Source organism: Drosophila arizonae, chromosome X, assembly GCF_054131065.1.
Source record: "Drosophila arizonae isolate 15081-1271.41 chromosome X, UAZ_ARI_1.0, whole genome shotgun sequence".
Taxonomy (NCBI): domain Eukaryota; kingdom Metazoa; phylum Arthropoda; class Insecta; order Diptera; family Drosophilidae; genus Drosophila; species Drosophila arizonae.
Genome location: NC_142927.1, coordinates 25439668 through 25467647, shown reverse-complemented (window position 1 = coordinate 25467647; position 27980 = coordinate 25439668). Strand labels below are relative to the sequence as shown.

The 27980-nt window shown below is 42.1% G+C and overlaps 4 protein-coding genes across 10 annotated transcripts; all 4 read left to right on the top strand.

Annotated features, from left to right (window-relative positions):
• The first annotated feature begins 1350 nt into the window (after window positions 1–1350).
• Window positions 1351–15701, top strand: fw (CUB and Sushi multiple domains furrowed). Of its 7 annotated transcripts, none has more exons than XM_089473531.1 (15): window positions 1351–1433; window positions 2982–3368; window positions 9621–9883; window positions 9963–10437; window positions 10513–10665; window positions 10738–10887; window positions 10948–11124; window positions 11195–11490; window positions 11716–12124; window positions 12180–12359; window positions 12433–12559; window positions 13618–13730; window positions 13809–14162; window positions 14242–14757; window positions 14813–15701. In XM_089473531.1, exons 2-15 carry the CDS (start codon window positions 3230–3232, stop codon window positions 14944–14946), a joined length of 3486 nt encoding a protein of 1161 aa, XP_089329657.1. In that variant the 5' UTR covers window positions 1351–1433; window positions 2982–3229; the 3' UTR covers window positions 14947–15701. The 7 variants fall into 7 exon arrangements, with proteins under 7 accessions (XP_089329657.1, XP_089329659.1, XP_089329658.1 ...); XM_089473533.1 differs by having other exon boundaries at window positions 1361–1392; XM_089473532.1 differs by having other exon boundaries at window positions 1362–1404.
• Window positions 15702–18003: 2302 nt separating this feature from the next.
• LOC108618899 (uncharacterized) lies at window positions 18004–20735 on the top strand. The gene is made up of 6 exons (XM_018015109.2): window positions 18004–18275; window positions 18341–18444; window positions 18509–18580; window positions 18644–19283; window positions 19361–20139; window positions 20220–20735. The coding sequence occupies exons 1-6, from the start codon at window positions 18185–18187 to the stop codon at window positions 20616–20618; spliced, it is 2085 nt and encodes a 694-aa protein (XP_017870598.1). The 5' UTR covers window positions 18004–18184; the 3' UTR covers window positions 20619–20735.
• Window positions 20736–23385: 2650 nt separating this feature from the next.
• gd (gastrulation-defective) lies at window positions 23386–26349 on the top strand. The gene is made up of 5 exons (XM_018015116.2): window positions 23386–23646; window positions 23711–23861; window positions 23930–24101; window positions 24157–24729; window positions 25694–26349. The coding sequence occupies exons 1-5, from the start codon at window positions 23401–23403 to the stop codon at window positions 26205–26207; spliced, it is 1656 nt and encodes a 551-aa protein (XP_017870605.2). The 5' UTR covers window positions 23386–23400; the 3' UTR covers window positions 26208–26349.
• Window positions 26350–26498: 149 nt separating this feature from the next.
• tsg (twisted gastrulation) lies at window positions 26499–27497 on the top strand. Its single transcript, XM_018014301.2, has one exon. The coding sequence runs from the start codon at window positions 26656–26658 to the stop codon at window positions 27379–27381; it is 726 nt and encodes a 241-aa protein (XP_017869790.1). The 5' UTR covers window positions 26499–26655; the 3' UTR covers window positions 27382–27497.
• The last annotated feature ends 483 nt before the right edge of the window (window positions 27498–27980 follow it).

Sequence of the window (27980 nt, the reverse complement as noted above, 5' to 3'; positions counted from 1 at the left end):
GTTTATTAAATCTGTTGTATTCAGTCAAAAATATATAATAATTTATATACAATTTGTTGAATAAAACCAGTTCAGTGCAATCTGTCATTTATAATCTGTTATACACGATCTGTTATATTTAACATGTTTTTTAACTGTTGAGTTCAATCTGATATATATAATATATAATATTAAATCTGTTAAGTATGCGGTAAACACACCCATTACATAGAGTTTGTTATATAAATTCTACAATTTGCAGTGTTCTCTATCTGTTCTAAATACATATATAATCCGTTCTGTGTACTCGTTATACTTACTCCTACCCCATATACAATTTCCGCAGGGTATATACAACTTTACGTCGTTAACAATGGGGCAGCAATGCCGGCACTTTTACGCACCGGTTGCTTCAGAAGTTACAACAACTCTCGAGAGACGTTTTCAATCTCAAATCATAAATACCAAATTTAACATTTGATTGCGAACTGCAAGAAGAGCACTATATAATATAAACAGCAATATATAATATCATATTTTTAAACATTTTGTGGGCTAACGTCATATGTCTGAATCAAATAATAAAATTTAACAGAACGAGTTTTGGCTGACTAATTCTTGTTGTTGATAAGGAATGGAACTGAAAGCAATTTGGAAAAAGTATAAATTGAAATTTATTTAGGAAGAAAAAGAAGAATACAAAAATAAAATACTCTTAAGATTTTACTTAGTAAAAATAAAAAATCGAATTTATTATTAGGGCAAAAATACACAAATCTAGACTTTAAGGAAATTGTTTCGAAATAGGATTAATTAATAATAATAATAAAAAATAAATAAAAATAATATGTGAATGCTTAATTAAATGTCAGTAAGCATATGGAAAATATTTCAAATATAAATATTTATAAGCATTTGTAGTCCGTTTCTTGACATTGCAGTGCATTGCATCTAGGCCCAAATTGGCAATAAGCGACGTTATGATCTACCCTCGAACAAATTGTGTAAAGCTCTGCGATTGCGCAGCTTGCTTGTATTTCACGTCTGCAACAATGCCACAACAATGACAAACAGCTAACCGACCAACCGAGCAAACTAGCTACCGACCACCCGACCGCCCGCCCTACCCCATAACCGGCCGTCCGAACAGCCAACCGAACGCTCGACCCACCGACCAGTCGGCCAACCAACAAACAAACCATCAAACCGAGCAGCCCAGCAGCAAGCCAATCAACCTTATGGTGACGGTGGTCGCTCGTTCGGTCGCTCGTTCGTTCGTTCGGTCGCCCATTCGGGCGCTCGCTCGGCCGCTGCACACGCGCATTGCTGCGAGCTTCTGTAAGGCAAGCGCGAATGGAAAACCAGTTATAAGTCAACTTTCATTCCAAGCGGACGTGCCAGGCGTACGGATCGGTGCGCGTTTCAGTGTGTTGTGTTTGGCAACAGCGAGCTCCGTTAATAAAAACATATACATATATATATATATACATATGTATATAGATATACATATATATTTATATTTAAATATATATGTAAATATGCACATGCATGTGTATATGCATACATGTTTAATAAATTCACGCTCATAGATAACCATTCATTTCAAAAGGTGCTCGCCAGTCCAAAAAGTATCTTATTATTTATTTATTTATTTATGTTGTTTTTTTTCGTTATTTGTTGTTGTTAAATTGAAACGAGTTGATCTCCCACACTCAATATCTTGGTGAATAGTAAAAGTAGAACATTTCACGAAAGCGAAATCAATAAATAATATAGCCGTGTTTGTAGATGGTATATAATCATAAATACATATATCTGCATACATATACATAAAGAAGTGTGTGTGTGTGTGTGACATAAAAAAAAACAACAACTGAAATGTGGATTACGTTTCGAAGTGAATTGTGAATTGCGACTAGTGAGTGTGTGCGTTTGCCTGGCTCGGATTTGGACTACGATTCCGATACCGAGTCGGACTCCGAGTCGGATTTGGATTCGGTTTGAGCGCATTGTACTTTCTCATATGGATTCAATTAACACATCGTATATCGAATTAATGAAACACTAACCAAAAAACTAATGAACCACGGAGTTTTGTGGGGCTTTTTTCTTTCCTTTTCGTTTCTTGCCCAGTAGCGATCGACGCACAACAAAAGCAACATCGTTGATAATTAGTGAAAGATACTAGCTAGATGTAACGAAAGTCGGAGAAACCGGTCAACGAAATCCTCCACTCAATAGCAATTTATATAAATGCATAAACATATAGATATATACATATATCTACATATATTTAAATAGCCTGTAACTCTATTGCATTTGAGTTATGGCAGCATATGACAGGGCATTTCCTTTTATTACCTTTTGACCTATTTCTAAATATACATATGTATATCTGTATAGATATAGTATATATATATGTATATTTCTTTTGAATAGACCGTTAGACAATAATCATATTTCGCTTGCATAGCCTTGCCGCTCGGCCATATATACAAAGAAACATTTGAAGGCCGTAGGTTGAGATTTCAAAACAGACACCAAACAGTTCGGGCCATAAGCAGCCAACTTATCCAAGAATGTGATTCCCATGGCAAAAAAAAAGAAAAAAAAAAATTACAGAAATCAAAACCACAGACGCTGCATAAAGTAAATCCAGTAAAGTGGTTTTTCGACCCCAACAACAATCGCATAATGCATAATACTCTATCTATGTAAGTGCTTCCCAAGCCAATCTACTGCCAACTGGGAAGCCAACATGTATATGTGTATGTGTGTGTGTGTGAGTGTCTTACATGTTGAATGAATTTTCGGTTTCAAATAGTTTTGAGCTTCAAAGTCATTGCCCGGTTATTGTGATTTTCTTCTTCTGCTTCATGTTTAAATGCATCTGTTGTTGTTTTTATTTTTTTTTTTTTGTATTTTTTATGCACAATTACATACACACACACACACACACATACACATTATTCATATTCATGACTATCAAGTGAAAATTTCAGTGTGAATGCAAAATGAAAATCTTGTGAGAGCAATCAAAACTCGACGACTCCGGCTCAGCTAGTTTGTTGTGAATATTAATTGAATATTGTGTGCACTTAAAACATACATGCGGCACATGCAATTAAATACATAAATTACTTAAAAACTAACCGTACATAGTGCGACGCCAAGCTAATCAACAGCTAATACCACTAGCAGCAGCAGCAGCAGCAGCAGCAGCAGCAGCAGCAGCGAAAAGCAAACAGCCATGTTTTGCTTTGGACAGAGCCAGGGGTTATTGTTCGAATCGGTGGAAAACGTTTTCCATAGAGCCATGGCCTTTACGAAACACTCACTCCTGGTAATGATGATGATGATGTCGCTAATAGCACACGGAAATTGTCACGGTGAGTTCCTTATCACCATATTATGTTGATGATGTCGATGATGATGATGATGATAATGTTGATTTGGGAAAATGCTTTTATAAGATATGCAAAGTGCAGATTGCAGCGAATTACTTATAGATATTGGAAAGTAATTTATAGTTATACCATAGATATTGAAAATTCTACAAAGATTTGAAACAGATTCCATTTATATTCTGAAAACATTGAAAATGTGAAATGATTTGTGGATATATACAATTATTTCAGATCTACAGTGCAGCTGTAATGCATTTATTTTAAGAGATTTCAGATCTACAGTGCAGCTGTAATGCATATAAAGTTTTCGTAATTTTTATACCCTGAATCCATTGAATGTGCGAACTCAGGGTGTAATTTTTACTTTGTAATATATGTAGTAGGCAGAAGGAGGCGTGGCAGACCCCATAAATTAACCATATATTTGTGATCAGAGCGAAGAGTTGAGTCGATTGAATGCTGTCCGTCTGTCTAGCTGTCTGTCCGTGTGTGTGATTATCGATTTCTGAAAATATAAGCGCTAGAGACTGAAATTCAAAAATGTTTGTAGATCCGTCTACTGCACGCGCAGGTCGAGTTTGTTTCTAAAATACATAATTACTCTCGTTTTTTCGATATCGATTAAACAGCTTATGGAAAGTCAGTTGTCAGTTTATATCTCCTACATCTTTTTAACTAGAGTGTCCACATTTTAAATATAGATGATTGTGTATTTGATAGATATTCGAAGGGTTTTCTGAGATATCGCAGTCGGGCAGTCTCGACTAGAGCTTTCATAATTGAATAAATGTTTATTACCCCGCCTCATTCGCCCAAAATTTGAAAAAAAAAAGTATTTCAAATACTGAATATTTGTTCTTTGGCAAATATATAATTTCGATAGACATGAATTGTGTTACGAAATTTTGATATATGTAGGTAGTCTATCTACAAGGGGATTTATTTAACGAATAAGTTCAGCCCCAGTACAGTCCCTATTGGATTACCTTCCCATCAGAGAATCTTATATACGAGCAGTGTCGACTAAATCATTTTTAGTTATTTTATGTTTCAATTTAGTTTTTAATGAAATATAAAAGTTAGTTATTTCTGAGTTTCTAAATTGCAGATTTGCCTGTAATAGACATCCCTGATAGACTTCGGAAGGTTTGTAATAGTATTTGTTATTTCTGATGACTGTATTTCATTCAAATCCAGGGCAGATCATGTAGACATAATTGATTCACATTTATATATAAATATTCTATATGTGATAGTCTTTATGACATTTGCATAATTTTTGCTAAATTTGGACTAAAAAACCTTTTTCACTCAATATGAAACTGATCGAATCCAGTTCTCAAACCGCAGACCGCAGATTAATGCTAAGGGCTAATATCATATTTACAGAAGATCACATAGTTCTTTGCATTCTATGCTAAACAAAACGTTGGTATATTTCCATAGTATGGAAACATTTCAATTCTTTTAGGTCAAACTTTTGTGTCTATTAATTTCAAGAAGAATTACTATAAAATTAATACATGTATATCTACATAGATAAATCATTCTAATTAGTATACATTTTGAAAGCCAACAGAAGAAATGAAAGAAAGGAAGACAAAGAATTGTCTGCAGTTGTTGGCTTACAGCCAGAAGGCCTAGACGATCCACTTTATATGCAACCCATTTAGATCTTGTAGCTAGACTCAAATACACCTGCTTCATCCATCCACATCGCTATACTAATCGCTATTCAGCTTCAAATACAAATTGGATTTTTCTTGACCCATTTGGGTGTTCGACTTTTTCCAATTGTTCGACATTATTTAAATAATTTTTATTTAACGCTTATAATTGCCGGAGGCAAACGCATTTCGAATTTTGTTAACGACTTTCAAACATTGCATACACCTATGTATGTGATATGTTTATAAATGTCGCTTTTGTGTCGTAACGGAATTTAGATTCAAGCTACCCAACTACCTAACTCTACCTGAGCTGGCTGGCCCAGTTAGCGCAAATGTGAAGGTAGTTCATCTGTCTTTCTTTCTTTCACACTCGCTCATCAGGAATGTGCAAAATGAGTATATCAGCTGCTTGGCTCTTTAAACACTTCATGCGCATTCGGAAATCCATCAAAGTCTCTGATAGAGTTTGATAATTATAGATAATTAACAACTTGCTCAACAGATCAATCCAAATTTGTATATTTGCATACCTATTTATAGGTATTGTATGCATATACGCAAAACTCCCCACACATTTCATATGAACAAAAAAAAAAAAAAAGCTTTAGCTTCAACTCATAGCCATATTGGCTAAGCCACAAACTTATTGACCAATAACACATGCCAACAGGAATTGGTAATTAAAACTTGTAATTTTTTATGGCTCTCGATCACTTGAATCGCAATTTGCAACCAGATAAGATCTATCACGTTATGTTATAGGAAGTTGCTTGAACCAAAAGTGCGGAAAATTTGCTTTTTCTTTTGATCAACATGTTGTATCTGAGCGAGTATTACTCTAGTATTACTCTATCCGAAAACAATTTTGATTTTCCGATTTGCCACCCCCCCCCCCCCCCCCCCAATATAATATTGTATGTGGAAATCAGAAGAAATATAAGATTAAATTTTGAGTTCCTAGGGGATAAATCGGAACAATCATGACACGCTATAATTCAATGATATACAGGATTATATGTACCAAATTTCAGTCCCTTAGCTTCAATAGCCATTTCGGTTTCCATTCATAGGAACAGGCGGACCTGCGGACGGATGGCCAGCAAGACCAACATTGCACACAACCAATATGCTCAGTTTACTTTCGTGAATGAGTATCAAAAGAAAACAGCTGAAGCCAATAAAAATGGTTGAATGTGCCGACAATTTTTGATGTCTGCGCATAGTATATCTCAAGACTGTGGACTGAATACGAATAATTATAGTAATTATTATTACACGATCTGATCTCTGTTGCGCTCTGGCTCTGCCATATGTCGACGAATATGTAAATCTTTCATAAGATAGTATTTTGCATAATATTTTTCTTTACTTTCATAAATTTGCAACCGTTTTATTAATCTGAAAAATTCGGATTTAATTAATAGAATTACTTGGAAACATTGTTTGAAATGGAAGTTGCGGTCTATTACCTTATGAAAAAGGAAAATGGAAAAAAAAACTTTAATGCTTGCTTGGAACTCAATTTATAAATAGAGAATAGCTTGAATTGCGAGTTAGAAAACATTATTCTTAAGCCAAGTTAATGATATAAACTTAACACTTTGTTCTAGTCATAAGTAGGAAATTAATCAGACAAGGAAATAACTTTTATTACTATCATATCATATTATACACATGAATCTGTGTATGTATGTACATCTAGCATATACCCACACAAAGCCGAAAGATCCATTGAAGTTATTACGTGTGTGCATGCATAATGGTTTAATCTAGATTTATGCGAGGTCTTCCTTGAATGTTGAGAAATGTTTTCCAAAATTTCTAATACATTATGGCCATATGGAATTCCGACTTGATCGAAGATTTTAAGTGACTATTCTAAATCTTTAAACTTGGGAAAGAAGTATTTATTTATCTAAAAAGTAAGATCCATATATATCATACATTAATTACAAAACACGAATCGCTTTATTTCTAAGTTGCTCAGGTCTTATGGTAGATCCGCTCAGCTCAATGAATAATTGCTTGAGGTGGAAACAGAGTTAATTTCGTTTGATATATGTATATCATGTTTTTCATTTCGATTGGCCGCACAATGCAAATGGCAACCCTCGTACAAGTGTGGATATCATAAGCACTGGTAAAACCGGATAAAGGCGATTGTTGTCTCATAACAATAACTGCTTTTTATACGGCTCTTGGGCATAAGAGAGAAACAAAATAACAAATTCATTGAAGTTAGCAACACTTTGCACAATTGCAACGCCGAGAAGGGAGAAACCTGACATCAACAGCTGCAGCAGCAAACGAAATGAAACGATGCCAAACCCAAGCAAGGAGCATATGCATATCAAATTTAAATACGTCTAGCAATTGATGATCAAATACTCTACTCTGGGCCGAGCGAGCGCATAGCTTAAATTAGCCTTAACTCTTGACCTTTTCATCTCGGCCTGTTTCAAAACTTGTCGCTGAGAGGCTTAGAATAGCTGAAAGATATTTGAGAAAATCCAGTGATATCTCTTCCTAGGTTAATTTGCTTAACATTACAATCTTATCATCTCAATCTAGAGTTTGATCTTCGGCTTGCTGTAGGGTTTCGATATCGTCAAAGGCAGACAAAGATGGCCCAAATTGAATAGTCAGAGAAGAGCTTGATTGGAGCACATCTCTGATTCTTATCTATACATATAGAGATATACATATATATTCATATATTTGCGAATATTTGCTAGAGTCCAACTCGTTTTGTCTGTGTGGGAGAAATTTCAATTTGTTTTCAATCAAATCCAATTCAAAACTTGTTTTCAGCTCTTTTAGGAAAATGTCGATCGCAACATGAAATGTGTGTGTGTGTGTGCGTGCGTAAGTGCCGATTCCAGATGGTATGGGAATGTTTTAATATCTTAATGGGCATAAAAACAACACTAAAGTCTAAAGCTAAAGAAGAGGCGAAAATCATGTTACAGTTGACTGCAATTGCCTACGTAATGTAATAATAATAATATCTATGCCAATAGTAAAGCTCACATAGTATATAGTATATATTATATATATAGATGTATGATGTAGATAGGCAGATAACAATTATGAGAGTTTTTATTCTAAAATTGTTACAAAATTTGAATAACAAATTTTCGGTTGGAATTTCTAGGCATAAACATGTGAATATTTTAGCATTATGGGAAAATTTTAAAATGAAAAAGAAACAGCAAAAAAAAAAAACAGATTTTAAATTGTTCGTTTACAAATTATGGTCTCTGGGAAAAAGCCTAAAACATAAACGATTATATATTATATGCAAATTAATTGGAGTCTTGAGTTCTAACAAAGGAAAGTCAAGAAGAAGAAAATTAAGTAGACAACTTAATAAATTTCTAGACATTTGTTTTTGCATAAATTAGCCATTTGCCATATTAAAGTATGTATGTATATGCATATAGTAAATTGCTTAAAAGATAACTTTTCTTTCTCTTAATTTCCTTTAAATTAAAATACTTTGTAATATTTTAATTTATCTATGGATTTTTTAACTTATATCAATAATATATATATCAATTTGGTTAATGAACTTGACAAAAATGCACGTTGAAGTTTTTCGCAATTTTTTTGTAGTATAATTTAATAAATACCCTATTCTATTTAGTAAATGTTTTCTTTTACTAAAAAATAGTCAAAAACAGTTAAAAATTTGCTTTAAAATTTAAAAAGCTTGCTGTGCCAATAATTTAGTTCGTCACTGTATATTGAAATCAACTTGAAGACTTTCGTATTAAGGCACAAAGAGTTTGTTTCTGAACTTACGGAAGGACCTACATGCATAAGTATGTATTGATACACATATGTACATACATATGTATGTTGTATATGTACATCAGCACTTACACCCAACCCTAGCCTCAAGACGTTTCCATTCACTTTTAACAATATTATTGAAATGAGTAAAACAAGAACACAAATGTTGTTATTGCAATTTCGTCAGGCAGCAAAGCAAGGCTTACGCACACAAATACTTCTACATACATTATATACCGTTGTAAATGGATACATATATACATATGCATGCTCCCTGACTCGAAACGGTTTATTAAACGCGTCAAGGTTTCGATACTCTTTTCCAAAAACAACTATGCAAAAGCTGACGTTCATTGAGAGCGTGGCAAATACTTTAATAGTTTTGCAATACTGCTCTTCCCAATGGGAAGAAATGGGAAGAAGACATACATATTTGTGCACAGCTGCTTGTGTATAAGTATGTGTGTATGTACACAAACATACAGTTGAGAATGAAGTGAGAGTATGAAAAAGAAAATGGTGTATTGTGAGGCGACCAAATGAGAGCATCGGATCTCTCGCTCGATCACACTACACCTTATGAGTGAGCCAGTCTAGATGAGAGCGTAGGAGAGTAAGGGGTCAGCAAATACAAACTTCAGTTATGTTTAAAAAAAAGCGCGTTCTAGTTGTCACATCCAAGCTTGAACACACATACGTACATACACACATGTACATATGCGTGTAAGTACATAACAGTAAATAAAGCCCTTTTCGTGTTTCTTTTCAGTATGTGGTCCGCCGGCAGTGCCGCTAAATGCCAAAGTTCGCACAGTGTCCGGTGAGACGGGCATATCGGAGGCGCATTACACATGCGATGCCGGCTACGAGCTATTCGGATCGCCAACAGTGAAATGTGATGCGCGGACCGGTTGGGAGCGAGAGCTGCCCTTCTGTGGTGTCAATGTCGCCTACCGGAAGCCAGTTAATCAGAGCTCCTATACGCGCAGTGGACCGGCCAGCTATGCAAACGATGGCAAGCCAGGCAACAAGGTAACATATACATACATACATACATATAGCATACATATACGATATGTCGAGGCATCATCTACAATGTTGTCTCTCATAGAACCCAGATGGGCAGGAGTGCTCCGAAACGCAAAAGGAGCCATCGCCATGGTGGCGTGTTGATCTCTTGGCACCGCAGGCGGTGCATGTGGTGCGGATTACGACGCGCGGCTGCTGCGGCCACCAGCCGCTGCAGGACCTGGAGATACGTGTGGGCAATAGCAGTGCGGACTTGCAACGGAATCCACTGTGCGCCTGGTATCCGGGCACACTCGACGAGGGCATTGTGAAGACTTTCACTTGCGCCCGGCCGCTCGTTGGCCAATATGTGGCCATACAGCTGGTCGGTGTCGAGGGCAGTTTGAGTTTGTGTGAGGTGGAGACTTTTACAAATGATGAATTTTCGGTCGATCGCTGTCTCAGCCCCAAAATTGGCGTTGATACCGTTGTGACGACATTCTCCAAGACATGCTACGACTTTCATATAACGAAAGGAGAAAGCTTCGAAAAAGCTCAAGCCATCTGCAAGCAAACAGGCAAGTACACAGCTCACGTCAAACTATCGATGACACATTTAAACGATAGCCGCCATCCTTTCTGCCCTCAACCAGGTGGCAACCTCGTGCACGAGTTTCGCGGCGCGACCAGTCAATACATTTTATCGGAATTGGAGCGCCGAAAGTCGGAGCTGAAACCGCAATTGGTCTGGATTGGCGCACAAAAGGAGCCGGGCATAACGTCACGCACCTGGAAATGGGTGAATGGTAAGACCTTCGATAATAGCCAACTCTTGTCTATGCAATATATACAACGGCAAATGGCTATGCTGATTGCAGGCGAAGTGGTGCAGAAGCCGGCATGGGGCAAGGATCAGCCGAATAACTACAATGGCGAGCAAAACTGCGTTGTCTTCGACGGCGGGCGCAATTGGCTCTGGAACGATGTTGGGTGCAATCTGGACTACTTGCATTTCATATGCCAACACAGTGAGTTCAGCTGCATCTCTAGTGCCAACACCTGTCTATATGAATCTCTTGTCCATTTAGCGCCTTTGTCCTGCGGCTCACCGGATGCACAGCAAAACACGACAGTCTCGGGCAAGAAGTTCACACTGGGCGAAAAGATTCAATACGACTGCCCCAAGGGCCACTCGCTGCTGGGCCACGCCGAGCGCGAGTGCAAATCCGATGGCACCTGGAGCCATTCAGCGCCCAGCTGCAAATGTGCGTAGAAGGACTCAGCTTCCATATACATATAAGCGATTAATTCTTACAAATGTCTCTCAATTGACAGATGTGGATTGCGGCCCACTGCCAGAGCTGAAATTCGGCTCGATACACCTGTCTGAGGACCGCACCAGCTACGGCGTGGTGGCCACGTACAGCTGCCACGAGAACTACACGCTGATTGGCAACGAGAATCGCACCTGCCTGCAGGACGGCTGGAATGGCAAGCAGCCGGAGTGCCTCGTCGATTGGTGTCCAGATCCCCAGCAGATAACCGGCGGCCATGTGAAGTTCAATGACAAGCGAGCCGGCTCCACGGCCACATATGTGTGTGAGCCGGGCTACGTGCTCGTCGGCGAGGCCGTAAGTCAAATTTAGATATCATATCATAGCAAGTCACAGCTATGCACGTTCCCGACGTGAAGTCGCGTATGTTCGCATTGCGCAATGCTCGTCCGCTTCGTCCAGAGACTGAAATTGTGCCTCGGCCTAGGCCATTTTCATCAAAGCCTTAACCACACATTTATCTATATTCCTATATCTATGTCAATATTGAGTATCTTTTACTTATTCCTCATGTCATTCCAGATTATTTCCTGTGGCTTGGGTGGCGAGTGGTCGAGCAAGACGCCTTCGTGCCGATTTGTGGATTGCGGCGCACCCGCGCGCCCAGATCGTGGCATATCGATACTGGTGAACGGCACCACGACCGTCGACTCGGTGGTGAGGTACGAGTGCGACGAGGATCACTGGCTGGACGGGCCGTCGGAGCTCTATTGCACCAGGGATGGCAAGTGGTCCGGCGAGGCGCCTGTCTGCGAGCTGGTCACGTGCGAGACGCCGCAAGTGCCAGCCGGTGCCTTTGTCATCGGCTACGACTACAACGTCCACTCGAAGATACAGTACAACTGTGATCCGGGCTACATAATGCACGGAAATCCGGTGCTCGAATGCCTGGACACAGGCGATTGGAGCTCCGACGCGCCCTACTGTGAATGTAAGCAGTCTGTATGAAAACCTGAGGCGAACCCCATCTAATTTGACTTCCCCAGATATCGACTGTGGCACCATATTGCCCATACCCTATGGCACCATCAAGTACGTGTCCAACACCACGCACGTCGGCTCCGAGGTGATCTTCAGCTGCGCGCCGTCCCACAAGCTGAGCGGCCCGCTCAAGCGCAAATGCCTGGAGACGGGCATCTGGAGCGATGCCTCGCCCAAATGCGAAGGTAGAGCTACTCCGCTAAGAACTCACTTGAAAGTAATCTACCATCCAATGTTGTATTTGTTTTTGTACTCTAGAAATTCGCTGTCACGAACCTTTGTTGCCCACGCATAGCCTGTTGTCCGTCACCGGCAATGATCGCATGTACGGCCGTACTCTCATACGGACAGCCGATTCCACACAGAACACGGCGCAGACATACAAGTGAGTTGTGCTAAAGCAAGAGTGCCCCAGGCGGGTGCTCTCGACTGCCAGATGCACTGTTAGCAACTAAATGAGCAAAAAAAACTCTCGCTCCAGATGGAACGAGCAAAGCTCAGAGTTCCATTTTGAAATATTATATCTGGTATCTAAAATCGAAGTAGGATTATCATGAGATCGTGTAGCGTAGTTTTCGTATACCTAACTTCCAGGTTTAGCTTTGAATATAGATTCTTCTATAATGAGGAATTTAAATGAGGAATATAGGAATATAAAGCAGTTATATATAAATATTTTAAATTAGTATTTGTTTATCTGCTTATACGAAGTCTATATATTATTTTTTGACTAAATATTCACATTCATCACAGAAACTTGCATATTGAGTTTGATATCTCTTGATATCGATTCTTATCGATAAATGAAGATTACCCGGATATAAATATAAATATAATTATTTGAAATTAGTTAATATACATATATATTATTTAAAGTCGAAATAGGAAAACTTTATATCTAAATATCGATTTTTATCGATAATATAAAGGTTGATTGAATGAGGAATATAGGAATTTGTGTGTGAAGACTTAAGCTCTTTAGCTTTAGCTATAGCTCAGGAGATGGGATACGAATATGGAGAAACAGATGGACGTACAGTCGGACCTGGCTTAGCTTGGCTTAGCTCGATGTCTTGATAAAAACTTACATGTATTGCCTTGAGTATCTCTCTCTCTCTCTCTCTCTCTCTCGCTCCCGCTCACCAATTTCTTATGAATAGAAAGTTTGTTTTAGTCAAGAATCGAATTATCTGCCTTATGAAGAAATGTTGGACTCTCTCACTCATCATGTGTCTGTGTAAAGCGAATGTTGGGCCAGCGAGAGCAATAGTATTTGTTTAAAAAGATCATTTATAATATAAAATACATATACATATATGTTTATACTCGAGTATTTCACTTAGTTAAATTCAAGTATTTAGCTCACTTTGAATATGGAACCTTGCTCGAAATCTTGCATGGAAACCAGTTTGCTGAAATGTAATCGAGTTGTTGGCATTTCAGAATTGGAGCGCTGGCGAAATACCGTTGTGAGCGTGGGTATAAAATGGTGGGCGAGGCACTGGCTACCTGCACGGATAACGGCCAGTGGAGCGGCATCATACCGGAGTGTGTCTGTGAGTAAACCGATCAGAGACTATAGTATATGTATGTGTATGTGTGCATGTATGGAATACAATATTGAACTCTTGCAGATGTGGAGTGTGGAGCGCCGGAGAACATAACGAACGGCAAGGTGACCTTGGCCACGAATGCCACCTACTATGGCGCCGCTGTGCTGTACGAGTGCAATGTCAACTACAAGCTGAACGGCGTCTCGCGGCGATTGTGCACGGAGCATGGCAACTGGAGCCACGAGGCGCCCAAGTGCGTTGAGGTTGTCTGCGATTTGCCAAATGTGAGCGACGGCCTGATTGTCGAGGCGGAGGTGCGGGCTGTCGGCTCGGCGGCGCTCTTCAAGTGCGCCAAGGGACGCATTCTGATGGGCAACGATACGCGCATCTGCCAGAAGAATGGCAAGTGGTCGGGCAAGAATCCGACCTGCCGACGTAAGTATCATTATATATGCATTATGTCCTGCCTCTCCGATTTGTATTAATGTGCTCTACGCTTGAACTGCTTGAACAGCTGTGGACTGCGGACGACCGTTAGCCATTGACAACGGGCGCGTGATTGTGGTCAACGACTCGACGCTATACGGCGGCTCCGCCGAGTACCACTGCATACCCAACTACCAGCGCATCGGACAGTATTTGCGAAAGTGCACCGAGGAGGGCGCTTGGAGCGGCAAGCAGCCGCGCTGCGAGCTGGCGACCGTCGAGGGCCAAGAGAGCTCGGAGCTGGGCACGGGCGTGGCAATCGGCGCCACAGTAATTGTCGCCTTGCTGGTCATCTTTGGCCTCATATTCCTGTATCGCAACAAGGCGCGGCCCGTCAAGAACACGGAGAATATTCAGGCGGCCGAAACGAAAGATGAACGCAACGCTGCGGTCATGTCCTACTCCACGCTGGAGGCAAACAACCGCATGCACATGGACAACAATCCATCGGCGACGTTCAACACATTCCAAGGCGGAGCCGCGCATCGGGGAGCCCGCAATAATGACAGCGCTGTGGGCGGCGAACGGGTGAACAATCGCTCAGGTGCCCATTGAGACAATTATTGCATAATCATGAACTAATTGAAATCCATTTGCAGAGAACATCTACGACCAGATACCAAATGAACAGTTCTACGATGCGCCCTACGAGATGCGCACCAACGATGAGGTATACGAGCCGGAGCCAGTGTCCAACAATGTGATCACCATCAATGGCATTTCAGTGCGATAAGGAGCATGCGGCTGCTGGCTCGCTCCCAACGAGCCCCAATATGCGCACGCATGCGTCATTAATGTTAACTCGTGTTTATATATGTATATAGTAATTTTAGAGAGAGAACGTGAAAGTAGATCGAAGTATTCCAATGACCATTCAACGCCCACTACCCACGCTAGACACACTGAACACGAAATACTGTTTTAACTTTTGTAATTAAAGACCAGAACACAATCGTGAGTAAAATGCTCCTCTGGTCCATTACTGTAACATCAGCACTGACTGCCCAGTCCGTCTCTCTGTCTGTCTGTCTGACTCTGAAACATTAGCTAATTCATTTGAGATGTATCAATATCCAGTAATTGATTAGATCGAGATTCATTTCGTATACTTTTCTATACCACTGGGTGCCATATTTAAGCCCTGAAAACTTCATTTCGACTGGACTGAAACGAAAACTGAGAGCAGAATGCGAGAGACTCTGATTGTGTGGATGTGTGTAACAAGAATGCTGCTCGCTGGCTGGGTACAGGGTATCTGCTAGTCGGTCGCCCTCGACTAGATCACTCTTAATTGTTTTTTTTTTTTTTTTAAATTATTACGTATTATATACATATATATATATACCTATATATAAAGTAAAAATATGTGTAATCGGAATGTACAACTTTGTTATGCAATGTGTAAGTACTCGCTAAAGCTTAAGTGAAAGAGAAGAAGAAGAAGAAGAAGAAACTATGTTGTACTTAAATAAATATGTGGTTAACTAATGTATTATGATTGACATCGAATGTACATATAAACTAACACATGTATGTAAGCATTCGTTTATGTTTCTTTTATATACACATATACACATTTACATATATACTTCTTATTGGTATTCACCATTTGAAGCCTCCTTGAGTCGATCGTATTAGTTTGTTTTGGCAAAGATCATCGTTTTCAATATCATGGAATATATTCTTATGCTCATTTACGAGATGAATCGGGTATATTGGCTTTGTGCAATTCTCGCCTTGTTGTTCGTATTCCAGTTACTCTCTATTCTGAAACTGGAGACTTGAAATTTGGACACTGTAATCATCGGCATTAACAAGATTTGCCATTACGCCCACAAGAGGTGTGTCAGTTCGGAAAATAGTAATATTTAGTTGATAGAAATGCTATTACTTAAGAGAGCTGAAATATGTAAAGTAAAATCATCTTCACAGCTCAAGATATTTAATATATAAGTAGTAGATATAACTACGCACAACTTTAGACTACTTTCTATGAATTCTTGAGAGAGTCTTGCAATATAAATACATTGCTTTACATAACTTTTGAGCTTCTCTTGAGATTTACCAAACACAAGTAAAACCCTTTTTGGACCGTAAACGAGTATTAGGCAGTCGGTGGTTGAGCTGAGCTTTTTGTATAAATAGTATGAGTTAAGGCCGAATAAGTCATAAATAAAGAAATAACAACTCAGGTGATATCACTGAGAGTATTGGAGCATAGGAGCTGCATCAATTTGCCGACTTTGCGTCCGCAACGTTTCCTGCCCTGGGCACCCCAGGAGAATAACATCATTTTATGCCATGGATTACCGAACGGTCTAATGACATCGATATGGACGAGGAACTGGTCCAAGGTCCAGTAGTCGCTAATGGACAGTGAATGAGAGAGCATTCTTATTTGTTGTCATATTACATATATTTATGCTCATTCGCGTAAGCGAATGTGAGTATATTGGTTCTTGTGGAATGTATGTCAACCGTCCGACTTTCTGCTCACCCGTATGAATCCTGACTAGAGATATTAAGATTAGATTTGAAGTCATTCACAAAACTGAAAGTGAGTATATTAGTTTTTATACCCTGAACCCCTTAAAAATTGGAAATCAGGTTGTAATGGTTTTTTTAAAATACATGTAACAGGCAGAAGGAGGCGTGGCAGAACCCACAAAGTATATATGTTCTTGATCAGGGCGACGATTGTTTGCGCTGTATATCTGTCTGTCCGTCCGTCCGTTTAGAGAGCTTTCTTACTTGTTGTAAGAGCTTTCTTACTTGTTGTAAAATGTCTATTATTCGTCCGGCCCTCCGTCTCACTGTTCATCTCTATGAGTCCTGACTTGAGATATTAATATGATATTTATAATTATTCAGTACATTGGTTTTATGCAATCTCATTATGGAACTGCAAGTGAGTATATTGGTGGTTGCCCAACACCATTGCTCTATGGAGTATTCAAAAAACATATATATAGATATATACAATATACATATGTATATAAATCAGCGGCGCAGAGCCGGTAAAGCCCATATCCTGCATTGTTTTGATGCTGTCAGTGCTTATGGGTATTCTGCAGTCGGTAGTGCCCGTTCTTGCTATACTACTTGTTTTTTTAATATTCTTTAAATTAATAATAATAATCTTGAAAATTCTTATACTCGTCTTTTTGAGAAACAGTAATTCGGTTAAGTACCTGGTATTCCCCCATGCTCGGGTTGGTATTGTCCTTGCTATAGACCTACCCTTAGTAATACTGGGGACGAGTTAAGCCGAAAGATGATTTTTCTTTCTCAGTTCTGTAGCTAGAGCTCCAGATGGACATAAAAGCGACTGAGGAGCTCCTGGACCGGTTACTGTTCTGAGGTAATACGAGACATCTACATTTGCTTAAGCGTAGAGCTGACGTGGAGGACCTGAGGAGGGTTTCACTTAAGCTCAGGAAAGTAAGTAGGGAGAATAGTCTGCCAATGCTGGGCTATGCTCCGGCTCGACTGGTCACTATGAATGTCTGTAGTATAGCCTATGTATTCCAACCTCAGACTTTGTAAGCAGCTCAATGCGTAATAAATTGCACAATAAGAGGGGAATACCCTTGCAAGCAATAATTTCTACTTTTGACAGAGATGGATCCCTGGTTGAGCTGCTTTATAAATACACCTCCATTGTGGCCCATCAAATGAGAAATTTATGCACGAGCGAGCATCGTGCAGCTGGGCAGACCCAATTTTGTAAATTGTTGCGTCTGGCTGGTGCTGGGACTTTAAACAAAATTGTTTGATCAATATTTCATTGGAAAATGAGTTGCTGAGCTGGCAGGGGCCAGTCCGTAATATTGAGCAGTTGTTCAGAACACACACATCAACTAACACTATGCTAGATTTGCACAACAATTTGGATCTTTTATCAAAATTTTTCGAAATTACTTGGATCTAAAATTGCATATGTATCACCTTGGAAGTGAGCTGCGCAGACAATGGCAAGGCGTGGAGGAGCACAGCAGCTGCAGACCGAGATCAATACGGACGAGGATCTAGAGAAGTTCATAGCCCGTCCAGGATTGCTCAGTATGCATACAGATATACATACATATATCTCTCTGATAATGATCATGATCTATATTGATTTGCAGTTCTGGAAGTTTACTCCGAGTGGTGTGGGCCCTGCCTGGGAATGCTTGGCGCATTGCGTAAAGTCAAGTTGGAAGTGGGTGGCGAGGCCATGAGCTTGGCAATTGTGAGTAGCTGCATTCCTCAATCTACGCTCTAAGATAGCTGATTGGATCTAATTTCCCACCTAGTGCAAAGCAGACACCGTGACAGCTCTGAGGCGCTTTTACAAGAAGAGCGAGCCCACCTGGCTGTTTGTCGTGGTAAGTCCGTGCAGCTGGCATTCGCTACCGTCCTTGAGCACCCTGCTTTTCCGCTGCCTCTAGAATGGCCGAGCTGTGAACCTGTTCTATGGGTCGGATGCACCCAAGCTGGTGTCCCTCATTGTGAAGGAGTTCGAGAGGTCGCAGTCCTCAGCCCCGCGGCCGACTTACGCAATTGACGCGCTGCAGCCCATCGAAGCGGAGGCGCTTAGAATCAAGAGAGATGCAATCGAGAAGGCGGAACGCATCGAGCGGGAGAAGCAGCACAAGAAGCGCATAGACTACCTCACCCATTGCACGGACGTTATCATGGAGAACTTGCCAGATATTGGCGTGACAGTATTTGGCCCACAAGTCTCGCGCGATATGTTCAAGAAGCTCGCCGAGCCAGCCGATCATCTGAAAATGCAGTGCAAGGATCGAAAGTACCTCGAAGTGTCCGCAGCGGACTTTGAGGTCGTCAACTTTGCCTGCAAGAATCCGCTGTCGACCGACGTCATCGAGCAACTGGATGGCAAGGAGCTGCTCATATGCTTCTGGAAGATCGACGAGTCCTCTGGACCCATACCGCACGTGCTGGCGACCTACGCGCATGAGCTGACCAAGGAACGTGTTGCACCGCCCGACGACGACCATCCTGCGCCGCATCCAATTCCGCCGATCATCTCGCCGATGAAGGTCAAGTTCGAGGTTGAAGTGGAAGGTAAGTGGGATGTTGGGATGTTGGGATTGGGGTATTGGGGTGAGACATTCGATTATTCGCATTGTTTGCTCTTGCAGAGGGCGAAGTTTGGGTGGAGGAAATCAGCTCATCCGAAGAGGCCAGGCAGAAGGCGGCCGAGAAGAAGGCGGCCGAAAAGGCAAAGGCCGGCGCCCAGCCGGATGACGCCCACAAGGAGGAAGTGGAAGACGATGGCGAGGAAGAGGGCAGCGAGGAGGAGGAGGTGGTGCAAGCCATTCAGCCGGCCTTCCCGGGCATGCAGCTGGACCTGGACTTGGGACTGGACGACATCGTCGCCACCGAAGAGGAGGCCGAGGAAGAAGAGGAGGAGGCACCGAAGCCTCTGACGCGCACCAAGCGAGTCAAAATACCGCCCATATGGGTGGCCAACAATCGCCGCACCCACGCCGCCCTGATCTATGTGTTCTTCCGCAACCAGACGACCGGATTCCTGCCACCCGATCCGCCACCAGAGCCGCCGCACGTCATCATGGCGTTCGAGGCATCCAAGCGCGATGACATTCTGGAGGTGATGGAGTCCATTAAGGACGATGTGCCGCTCTACGGCTTCTTCACCAGCGACACGCCCGGCGAAGCGAAGCTCATCTCGAACTCGATATTCCGCTATGATGACATGAAGGAGACGGCGAAGACCGATCGCTTCGTGCTCAAGGTCAACAAAGTGCAATCCTACACGATGCTCTCGCTGGTGCAGTTCGAGCCGACCTATTGCAGTAGCAACGTGGAAAATGGTCGCCTGGACGCACTCAAGTTCTTCCCGGAGGACTACAAGACCGACGAGGAGATACCGCCAGACGTGGAGCCCAAGCCGAAGAAGGTAGAGCTCACTCTGATTTTGTTTGCCTCCCCTCTTAGGCTCTCGACTAATCCCTCTCTGTGTCTCTTCTCCTCGTGCAGCAAAAGAAGAAGACCGCTGCGGCCCCAGAGACAACAACCAAGCCGCGTGAGTCGCGCAAGTCGCGTGACCCGTCCAAAATTAAGGCCGCTGAGCCTGCGGAAGCTGCAGCTGCCGCTCCCGCAGAAGGTGCACCCGCGCCGCCAGAGGGCGAGGCTCCGGACGGCGAGGCAGCGGCCCCGGCGGGCGAAGGCGCCCCAGCTGAGGCACCACCAGCCGCGGACGCACCACCGGCTGCACCACCAGCAGAGGAGGCGCCACAGCCCGCCGAGGCCGCCGAAGCTGCGCCCGCTCCAGAGCCGCCCAAGGAAGAAGCCGCTGCGCCTGCTGAAGCCGCCGAGCCACCGCCCGCCGAGGCGCCACCAGCAGAGGCAGCGCCGGAGCCTGCGCCAGCCGAATAGTTCCCCAAGTCATACATATATATGTATGTATATATATTGTAGTGCTGTACCCTGCCGTTCGTCTCGCAATCCCTGCTAAATACACACTACAGGGCACTCAGTCCGTGTATATACGAACATGCTACTACTTTTATTCGACCACTAGGGTGAGACGTCTCTATTCTGCTGCTACTCGTATTAGTAGTAGACTTGAAGCAGCAGCAGACTCTACTACACTTATTATACGAAAGACTCATACTCTTACCTAGGAGTGTTACTCGACTGCTACTCTCTACATTGTCTGAGAAATTCCACTACTGCTCGTACTCTCTATTCTGCTGCTACTTTCAGTCTACTACTAGTGCGTTAAGCTACTACATTTATTCTACTAAATACCCTTTCTCGTGCCTAAGACTCTTACTCGACTACTACTCTTTCTATAGTACTTGTTTTACTACACTATTCATTACTGCTCGTACTTTCTATTCTGCTGCTACTTTCAGTCTACTACTAGTGCGTTTAGCTACTACATTTATTCTACTAAAGGCTCTCTCTCGTGCCTAAGACTCTTACTCGACTACTACTCTTTCTATAGTACTTGTTTTACTACACTATTCATTACTGCTCGTACTTTCTATTCTGCTGCTACTTTCAGTCTACTACTAGTGCGTTTAGCTACTACATTTATTCTACTAAGTACTCTTTCTCGTGCCTAAGACTCTTACTATACTACTACTCTTTCTAGTGTACTTGTTTTACTACACTATTCAATACTGCTCGTACTCTCTATTCTGCTGCTACTTTTAGTCTACTACTAGTGCCTTTAGCTACTACATTTATTCTACTAAGTACTCTTTTTCGTGCCTAAGACTCTTACTCGACTACTACTCTTTCTATAGTACTTGTTCTACTATACTTCTCATACTCTCTATTCTATTGCAACCTTTCTATTCTACTACTAGTTTTTCCTTACTTCATTTCGGAATCTGCTAGTACTATTCATGTCGTTCGAATGTGCTACTGCTATTACTACTCTTGTTCGGTATCTGCTACCATTCTCAATTTACTACTTCTGCCCTTATTCAACATCTACTCAACTGCTACTCTTTCTATAGTACTATATTACTTTCTGTTGTATACGTTCTATAGAATTATATTACTGCTAGTACTCTTATAATATTCATGCTTTACTCTATCTACTGTTCCTACTCCATTATTCTTTACTGAGTATTACTATTCGCTCTCTATTGTTCATTTAAATTACTACTATTATAAATCTACTGCTATTCATACTCTACATCAACATATACTACTACGCTAGTCCACATCTGCCCTCTTTATACTGCTGCTCGTATTCTACTTGTACTCTAGCTCTTATCTTGCTCTACTACTATTTCTGAGCAGAAACTAGAGCAGTGAGCTGTACTACTTTTGTCATGATTTCGTTCTATGTAAGATTTACTCTATTTCTATCTTCTACAATTAGAATTACCCTACTATAGCTTTTGTTCTTTTAATACTTTTCTTATTCTACTATAATTCTGTTCCTTTTATACCCTTCGCTTGCTACTATTTTTGTTCTATATCTACTCATACTCTGCTATTGATGTTACTTCATTTCTTTTGTTTTACTACTTGTGGTCTTATTTCTACTCTTCTGCTACTCCTCTTCTACACAACTCTTACTCTTACTGTTACTGTAGTTACCATAGCTCTTACTACTATTACTACAACTACTCCAAGCTTATTACGACTCTGACAAAATCAAGTCTGTTATTCTAATACTACTCCTATTTTCCTATTACTAATATTATTTAATACTTGATTATAGAGGCGTTTGTATTCATATGCAAATTTTGTACAGGGTATGAAACGTGTCATATGCGTACATATATACGTGTGTATATCCATTACAATAAATGAGCAACCAGATAATGATCTCTGTAACATAAAAACATACATATCTACATATGTACATACATACATATACATGTACATACATGTATGTATGACTATTACACTTTGGGGTCAAAACGTAAACAAAGAACAAAGCACGCGGTCCATAGATAATAGAATTTGCAATCGCATACATACATACACAAGCATAGTTAGTTAGGCTGGCATATTAGGGTGGCTCAAACTATGTGAAGTGTTAAAAATTTACCTTATAAATATTTATTATTATATTTCATAGATTCCCTTTACACAATTTAAGTTTCTGATACTAAGGCATATTGGAGAAAAATATGTATTTATTATTAAATATGTCTGTGAATACTATTGGAATTACTATTGATACTATATTGAACCTTAGTTAAATTTTGAAAGAGCTGTAAGTCGATTGAAAAATGTCTAAGATGAAAGTTAAGTTTATAATAAATATTGCATATAAAAGATATGTTGATAAAAATATAATAAATGAGGAACTATCGGTATTGGTTCCTAAAAAATTGGTAAGATCATTTATTTAACCATAACAATTAGTTACTGGAGCTTATATTAAATCAGAAAGAGCAAAATGACTATAATAAAATTAAATATGAATTAATTATTGTTGATGAACATGTTAATAAAATATTATAAACTATCGATATTGGGTCATCTAAAGAATTTTTTATTTATTTATTTATTTGGTTATACAAATTAATGATGGGAACTTATAAAGTGTCGAAATAACTCTATAGAGCCTATCACAATTTTCGTTAAATTGAAACCGCAAGCGCATCCAATGTACAATACTGAGCCACCCTAATGCATATGGATGTGCCGGTGCAAATGTGTGTGTGTGTGCACGAACAGCGAGATGCGAGAGACGAATGATAAATACGAACAGGTGAAGATGAGAATGCAGTTCACGACAATTCTGCTGATATGCATCGAGCAATTTACTAAGGCTCTGGCCCAGGGCATGCCAGTGAGTCCATGTCCGAAGGTCTTTCAATACCGATTCGATGGCAGCGAGTGGTTCGGTCTGGCAGCCATACGAAATCCGGACGTCCAGGCGCTACAGATCCGCATAACGCTCTCCATGCGCGGCAAGCCGACCACGGTGGGTGCTTCAAGATCGAGCAATCGAACGGTGTCGACTCGGACTCAGTTTGCTCTGCTTTCAGAATTACCTGGGCGAAATCGAGTTGCTGACTCGGGGCAGGTTTACGAGCAGTGCGCCGGTGCTCTACAAGATCCGCTTTCCCAAACATCACTTTCCACCCAAGCTGGTGCTCATCTCGGTCAACAATCAGGTCATCTGCTTTGGATCTGCCGGTAAATTGGATTCGAGATTTTCGTCTCTCTACATATTGTGTGGAATAACGTTTGCATTCCATTTATAGATCACAGCATCTTTATGACTCAGATTCAATTGGAGCACACGCGAAAGCTAACCTTTATAGCCGATAATAGCTCATCGGGCCTTGCGATGTCGCCGTCAGTCGAGGGAGAGTTCGGCCTGGAGTCCTCCGGCCATCCGAAGCAGCCCACTCAGCCGTCCACTCAGTTCAAGAAGTATGCATTGGGCGTGTGCTCCGCTACGTATATATGTGTCCCTATGTCATTGCAGGAAGCCATTCCATGCGCCGGGCGAGGTCTGCGGCAGGGTTGATAAGGCCCTCGACTTTCGCTTGCCCAGGCGAAGGCAGCGCAAGATGATCTCCGCTCCCTCAGCTCCAGCCGCACCTCGCTTCGCAGCCGAGCCGGCCGGACAGCTGCCAGTTTTTGACTCGGACTACGACGAGGATGAGTCGCCCGAGGATGAGGACGAGGCCATCGTGCTCGTGGACGGCCAAGGCACTGCGACGGGCAATACGATGTTGCCATCACTAACGCGCGGCGCTTGGCCCTGGCTGGCGGCGATATACGTCAACAATCTCACGTCCCTCAATTACCAGTGCGGCGGCACGCTCGTCTCGGCCCGAGTCGTCATCAGCTCGGCCCACTGCTTCCAGATGTTCAATCAGCGCTACACGGCCAACGAGGTGCTCGTCTTTCTCGGCAGGCACAACCTGAAGAACTGGAACGAGGATGGCTCCCTGGCAGCGCCCGTCGACGGCATCTATATACACTCCGACTACAACGGGCAGTTGAGCAACTACGACGCGGACATCGCTGTCATTCTGCTCAAGAATGAAGTGCGGTAAGTGGTGGAATCTCTTTTCTCCCTCTCTCTCTCTCACTGCCTCTCTCTACTCTGTCCTCACTGTAAGAATTTACTTGGGAGTATTCGACTAGGATATACCCTATGCTTCTGTACTTCTGTACTTGCACCCACACAAAGAACTCAAGCTGTGCTTCCTAATCCTGCAGCTCCCCTACTCTGATAGTTGTAGTTGACTTCAGTTCTGGAATGCTCGATTGCCGATTGTATATTAAATTTCATTTGAAAATTTTAAATGACAAGCGGGAAGGTATTCGAAATCCAATACTGCATGTATTGGAGGAAAATGAGAGAATAATAGTTTCGTTAAAATCTATGTAACAGGAAAACGAGGCGTATGTAACAGAAGTTCGTTTTTGTGTATGAACGCTGAGATCTCGTAAGCCACAAAAGCTAGAGACTTGAAATGTGGAAAGTATACTCGAATGTACTACAAGAAAAACAACTTTTTTTCGATAACTCATAAATGGTTAGTTTGAATTTTTATTCCAGCATAAATTTAATACTATTGGCGCTGTAGATCCAAAGATTTGATCATTGAGAGATCATAGGTTTAGGATATTACGTCCTTACCTCTAAGTTGCAAAGAACAGTAATAATATTAGACTCCTGATCTTTGGCAAACGCACCCATATAATGTTATTATGTCTCTTGGAATGATGGATGATGGCAATTCCATTGATGCAGCATTTAGGAGTGAATTGGATACATCTAATTCATCTACTGTTCAAGTTCTATGCTTAATTAATAATTGGCATACGAGATGAGTTTATATTGGAATAATTAGCGGGGACTACCACATGGAGCCAGATGGACATATCTGTGTCCACTAAACTCGTAACCCTAATCAGCAAAATGATTTCTCTTGATGTCTATTCCATCCTCGCGTTCTGCTGTTATAATAAAAAATGGAAAAATAAAATATATAATTTCTTCGTTTCAGCTTTAATACATTCATACAGCCCGTCTGCCTCTGGTCGGGCTCTAGCAAAATGGAGTATATCGTGGGCGAGCATGGCATTGTGATTGGCTGGAGCTTCGACAGGAGCAGAAATGCGACGGCGATCTCGAAGAGTCCGGCATCCGCAGCTGAGGCGAAGTTTATACCGATTGTGGTAAAGGCGCCAATAGTGTCCAATGCGGACTGCTTCAAGGCGAACGAGCACTTTCGCAGTCTCTCGTCGAATCGCACGTTCTGTGCGGGATTCCTGCTGGATGGCCAGCGGGGCGGTGGACGCAGGGAGCGCAGAGAGAGGCGCGGAGCTGGTACGGGCATCTCTGGTGCCGGCCTGATGATACTCAGGAACAATCGCTGGATGCTGCGCGGCACCGTCTCGGCTGCTCTGCCCAGCGACAAGAATCTGAGCAGCGATTCAGCTCAGTGCTGTACTACTCAATATATCATTTATGCCGACGTCGCAAAGTTTCTTGATTGGATAATGGCTTTTATTATTTAATTCATGATGTGTGCCAGTGTGTGTGCATGTGTGTGTGTGTGTGTGTGTGTGTGTGTGTGTGTGTGTGTGCGTGTCCTTGCAATGTAATGTATGCCCGATTCAAATGGCAAATTCAATTTGAATTAAATAACTGCTGTGATAACCCCTGATAGACGCAACGCTACCAGAGCTACCTCTACCGCCCTGCGGTGGGTTCGCTCCCTTCGATCCCTTCTTACCTAGTGCAACAGATCCTTGGCTTAACTTGTTTTAAATTGCTTTTATGACCAGCTAGCTAATCCGCTACCTAGCAAAGCCACAGCCCGTGGCCACACCGTCCCTGCCCCTGGCCCAGTCCGTGCCCCTACCTGCCCCTGATCAGGTCAGGTGTGCGGGCGGGCCGATATATAGCCGAGTCGCCATATCCAACATTGCATCATTGTGCGTTTGAGCCTCGATTGCTGCAGTTATGCTGAAGCTGGTGTTAATAATAATTGGATTCGGTTCGACGGTGGTCGCCAACGACGACGGCTGCAACGAAATGGTCTGCGGCTCGGTAGTGTCCAAGTGCCTGCTCACCCAGAGCTGCCAGTGCAAGCTGAACGATTGCCACTGCTGCAAGGATTGCTTGAACTGCTTGGGCGAGCTGTATACGGAGTGCTGTGGCTGCTTGGACATGTGCCCCAAGCACAAGGACGTGTCCGCCGCGATGACGCTGCGCTCGGAGATCGGCGATGTGGACGGTGTGCCCGAGCTCTTTGATACTCTGACCGCGGAGGACGATGACCAGTGGTCGACCATACGCATACCGATGCGCGTCGGCTTCAAGCAGCGCATGGAGGGCGAGTCCAATCTGATCAGCCTGCCCCGGCACAGCCGGCCGGCGGACACCGTCAACTGCACCGTCATCTATGTCAACTCGTGCATCCGATCGAACAAGTGCAAGCAGCAGTGCGAGAGCATGGGCGCCAACAGCTATCGCTGGTTCCACGACGGCTGCTGCGAGTGCGTGGGCGCCCACTGCCTGAACTACGGCATCAACGAGAGCCGCTGCAGCTCCTGTCCGGAGCAGGATCTGCTCACTGCGGATGCGACCAGCTCCGACGCCGACCAGGATCTGGAGCGCATTTTTGGCTTTGAAGATGACGCGCCCAACGACATGTGGGACTATGTGGAGGACGAGGAAATGGATTAAATTACCCCCAGCTGCTGCTCTATAAACTTTATGCTCTATGCTCTATTCACCTCTATTCACTGTCCAACAAATTGTACATAGTCGAATAAACCACCCAATTTTTTTTTTTGTCTGTATATTGTATGTGTGTTTATTTTGTGGAAAACTGAAATGAATTTTAGCTTTGTGGATCGGTTAGCAATATGTGAGTTTCGGCATTCAGGATATTTCTTTGTCGGAACAGAAAAGTTAGCTGTAAATGTATGAAAAAGGCATCACAGACGACAATAGGTCATATATTACATTTTATAGGCATTATTGTAGATCCCATATAGCTCAATTAGCCTGTTGCCGGTACTCCTGAATGTTTGTGAAAAAATACTGCTTGGATGAAGATTTACACACTTGGTTTGCCAGGAGCCATCATCAGTTTGGCTTTTGGAGGCAGCGGAATACCAGCGATAGAGTAAGATAGACACAGCAGAGTCTCTGGTGTAGGAATCAGAGAGTGAGATAGAGATAGCTGTTGCTAATAAGTAGCAAAGGAGAGCCTCCTGCTGTAGTGTAGGCATGTGAGTAAGAGGAAGAGGTAAGTAGGTGTTGCTGTAAGTAGGCCCAGG

What these genes read in the sequence shown, in the direction of transcription:
- LOC108618899 (XM_018015109.2), top strand. Translation starts at nt 18,185, where the DNA reads ATGGCAAGGCGTGGAGGAGCACAGCAGCTGCAGACCGAGATCAATACG. An exon ending in AGCCCGTCCAGGATTGCTCA is followed by an intron (nt 18,276 to 18,340) that starts GTATGCATACAG and finishes ATTGATTTGCAG; the next exon opens with TTCTGGAAGTTTACTCCGAG. An exon ending in CCACCTGGCTGTTTGTCGTG is followed by an intron (nt 18,581 to 18,643) that starts GTAAGTCCGTGC and finishes CGCTGCCTCTAG; the next exon opens with AATGGCCGAGCTGTGAACCT.
- tsg (XM_018014301.2), top strand. Translation starts at nt 26,656, where the DNA reads ATGCTGAAGCTGGTGTTAATAATAATTGGATTCGGTTCGACGGTGGTC.
- gd (XM_018015116.2), top strand. Translation starts at nt 23,401, where the DNA reads ATGCGAGAGACGAATGATAAATACGAACAGGTGAAGATGAGAATGCAG. An exon ending in TGCGCGGCAAGCCGACCACG is followed by an intron (nt 23,647 to 23,710) that starts GTGGGTGCTTCA and finishes CTCTGCTTTCAG; the next exon opens with AATTACCTGGGCGAAATCGA. An exon ending in CTGCTCAAGAATGAAGTGCG is followed by an intron (nt 24,730 to 25,693) that starts GTAAGTGGTGGA and finishes TCTTCGTTTCAG; the next exon opens with CTTTAATACATTCATACAGC.
- fw (XM_089473531.1), top strand. Translation starts at nt 3,230, where the DNA reads ATGTTTTGCTTTGGACAGAGCCAGGGGTTATTGTTCGAATCGGTGGAA. An exon ending in AACACGGCGCAGACATACAA is followed by an intron (nt 12,560 to 13,617) that starts GTGAGTTGTGCT and finishes TTGGCATTTCAG; the next exon opens with AATTGGAGCGCTGGCGAAAT. An exon ending in CAAGAATCCGACCTGCCGAC is followed by an intron (nt 14,163 to 14,241) that starts GTAAGTATCATT and finishes CTGCTTGAACAG; the next exon opens with CTGTGGACTGCGGACGACCG.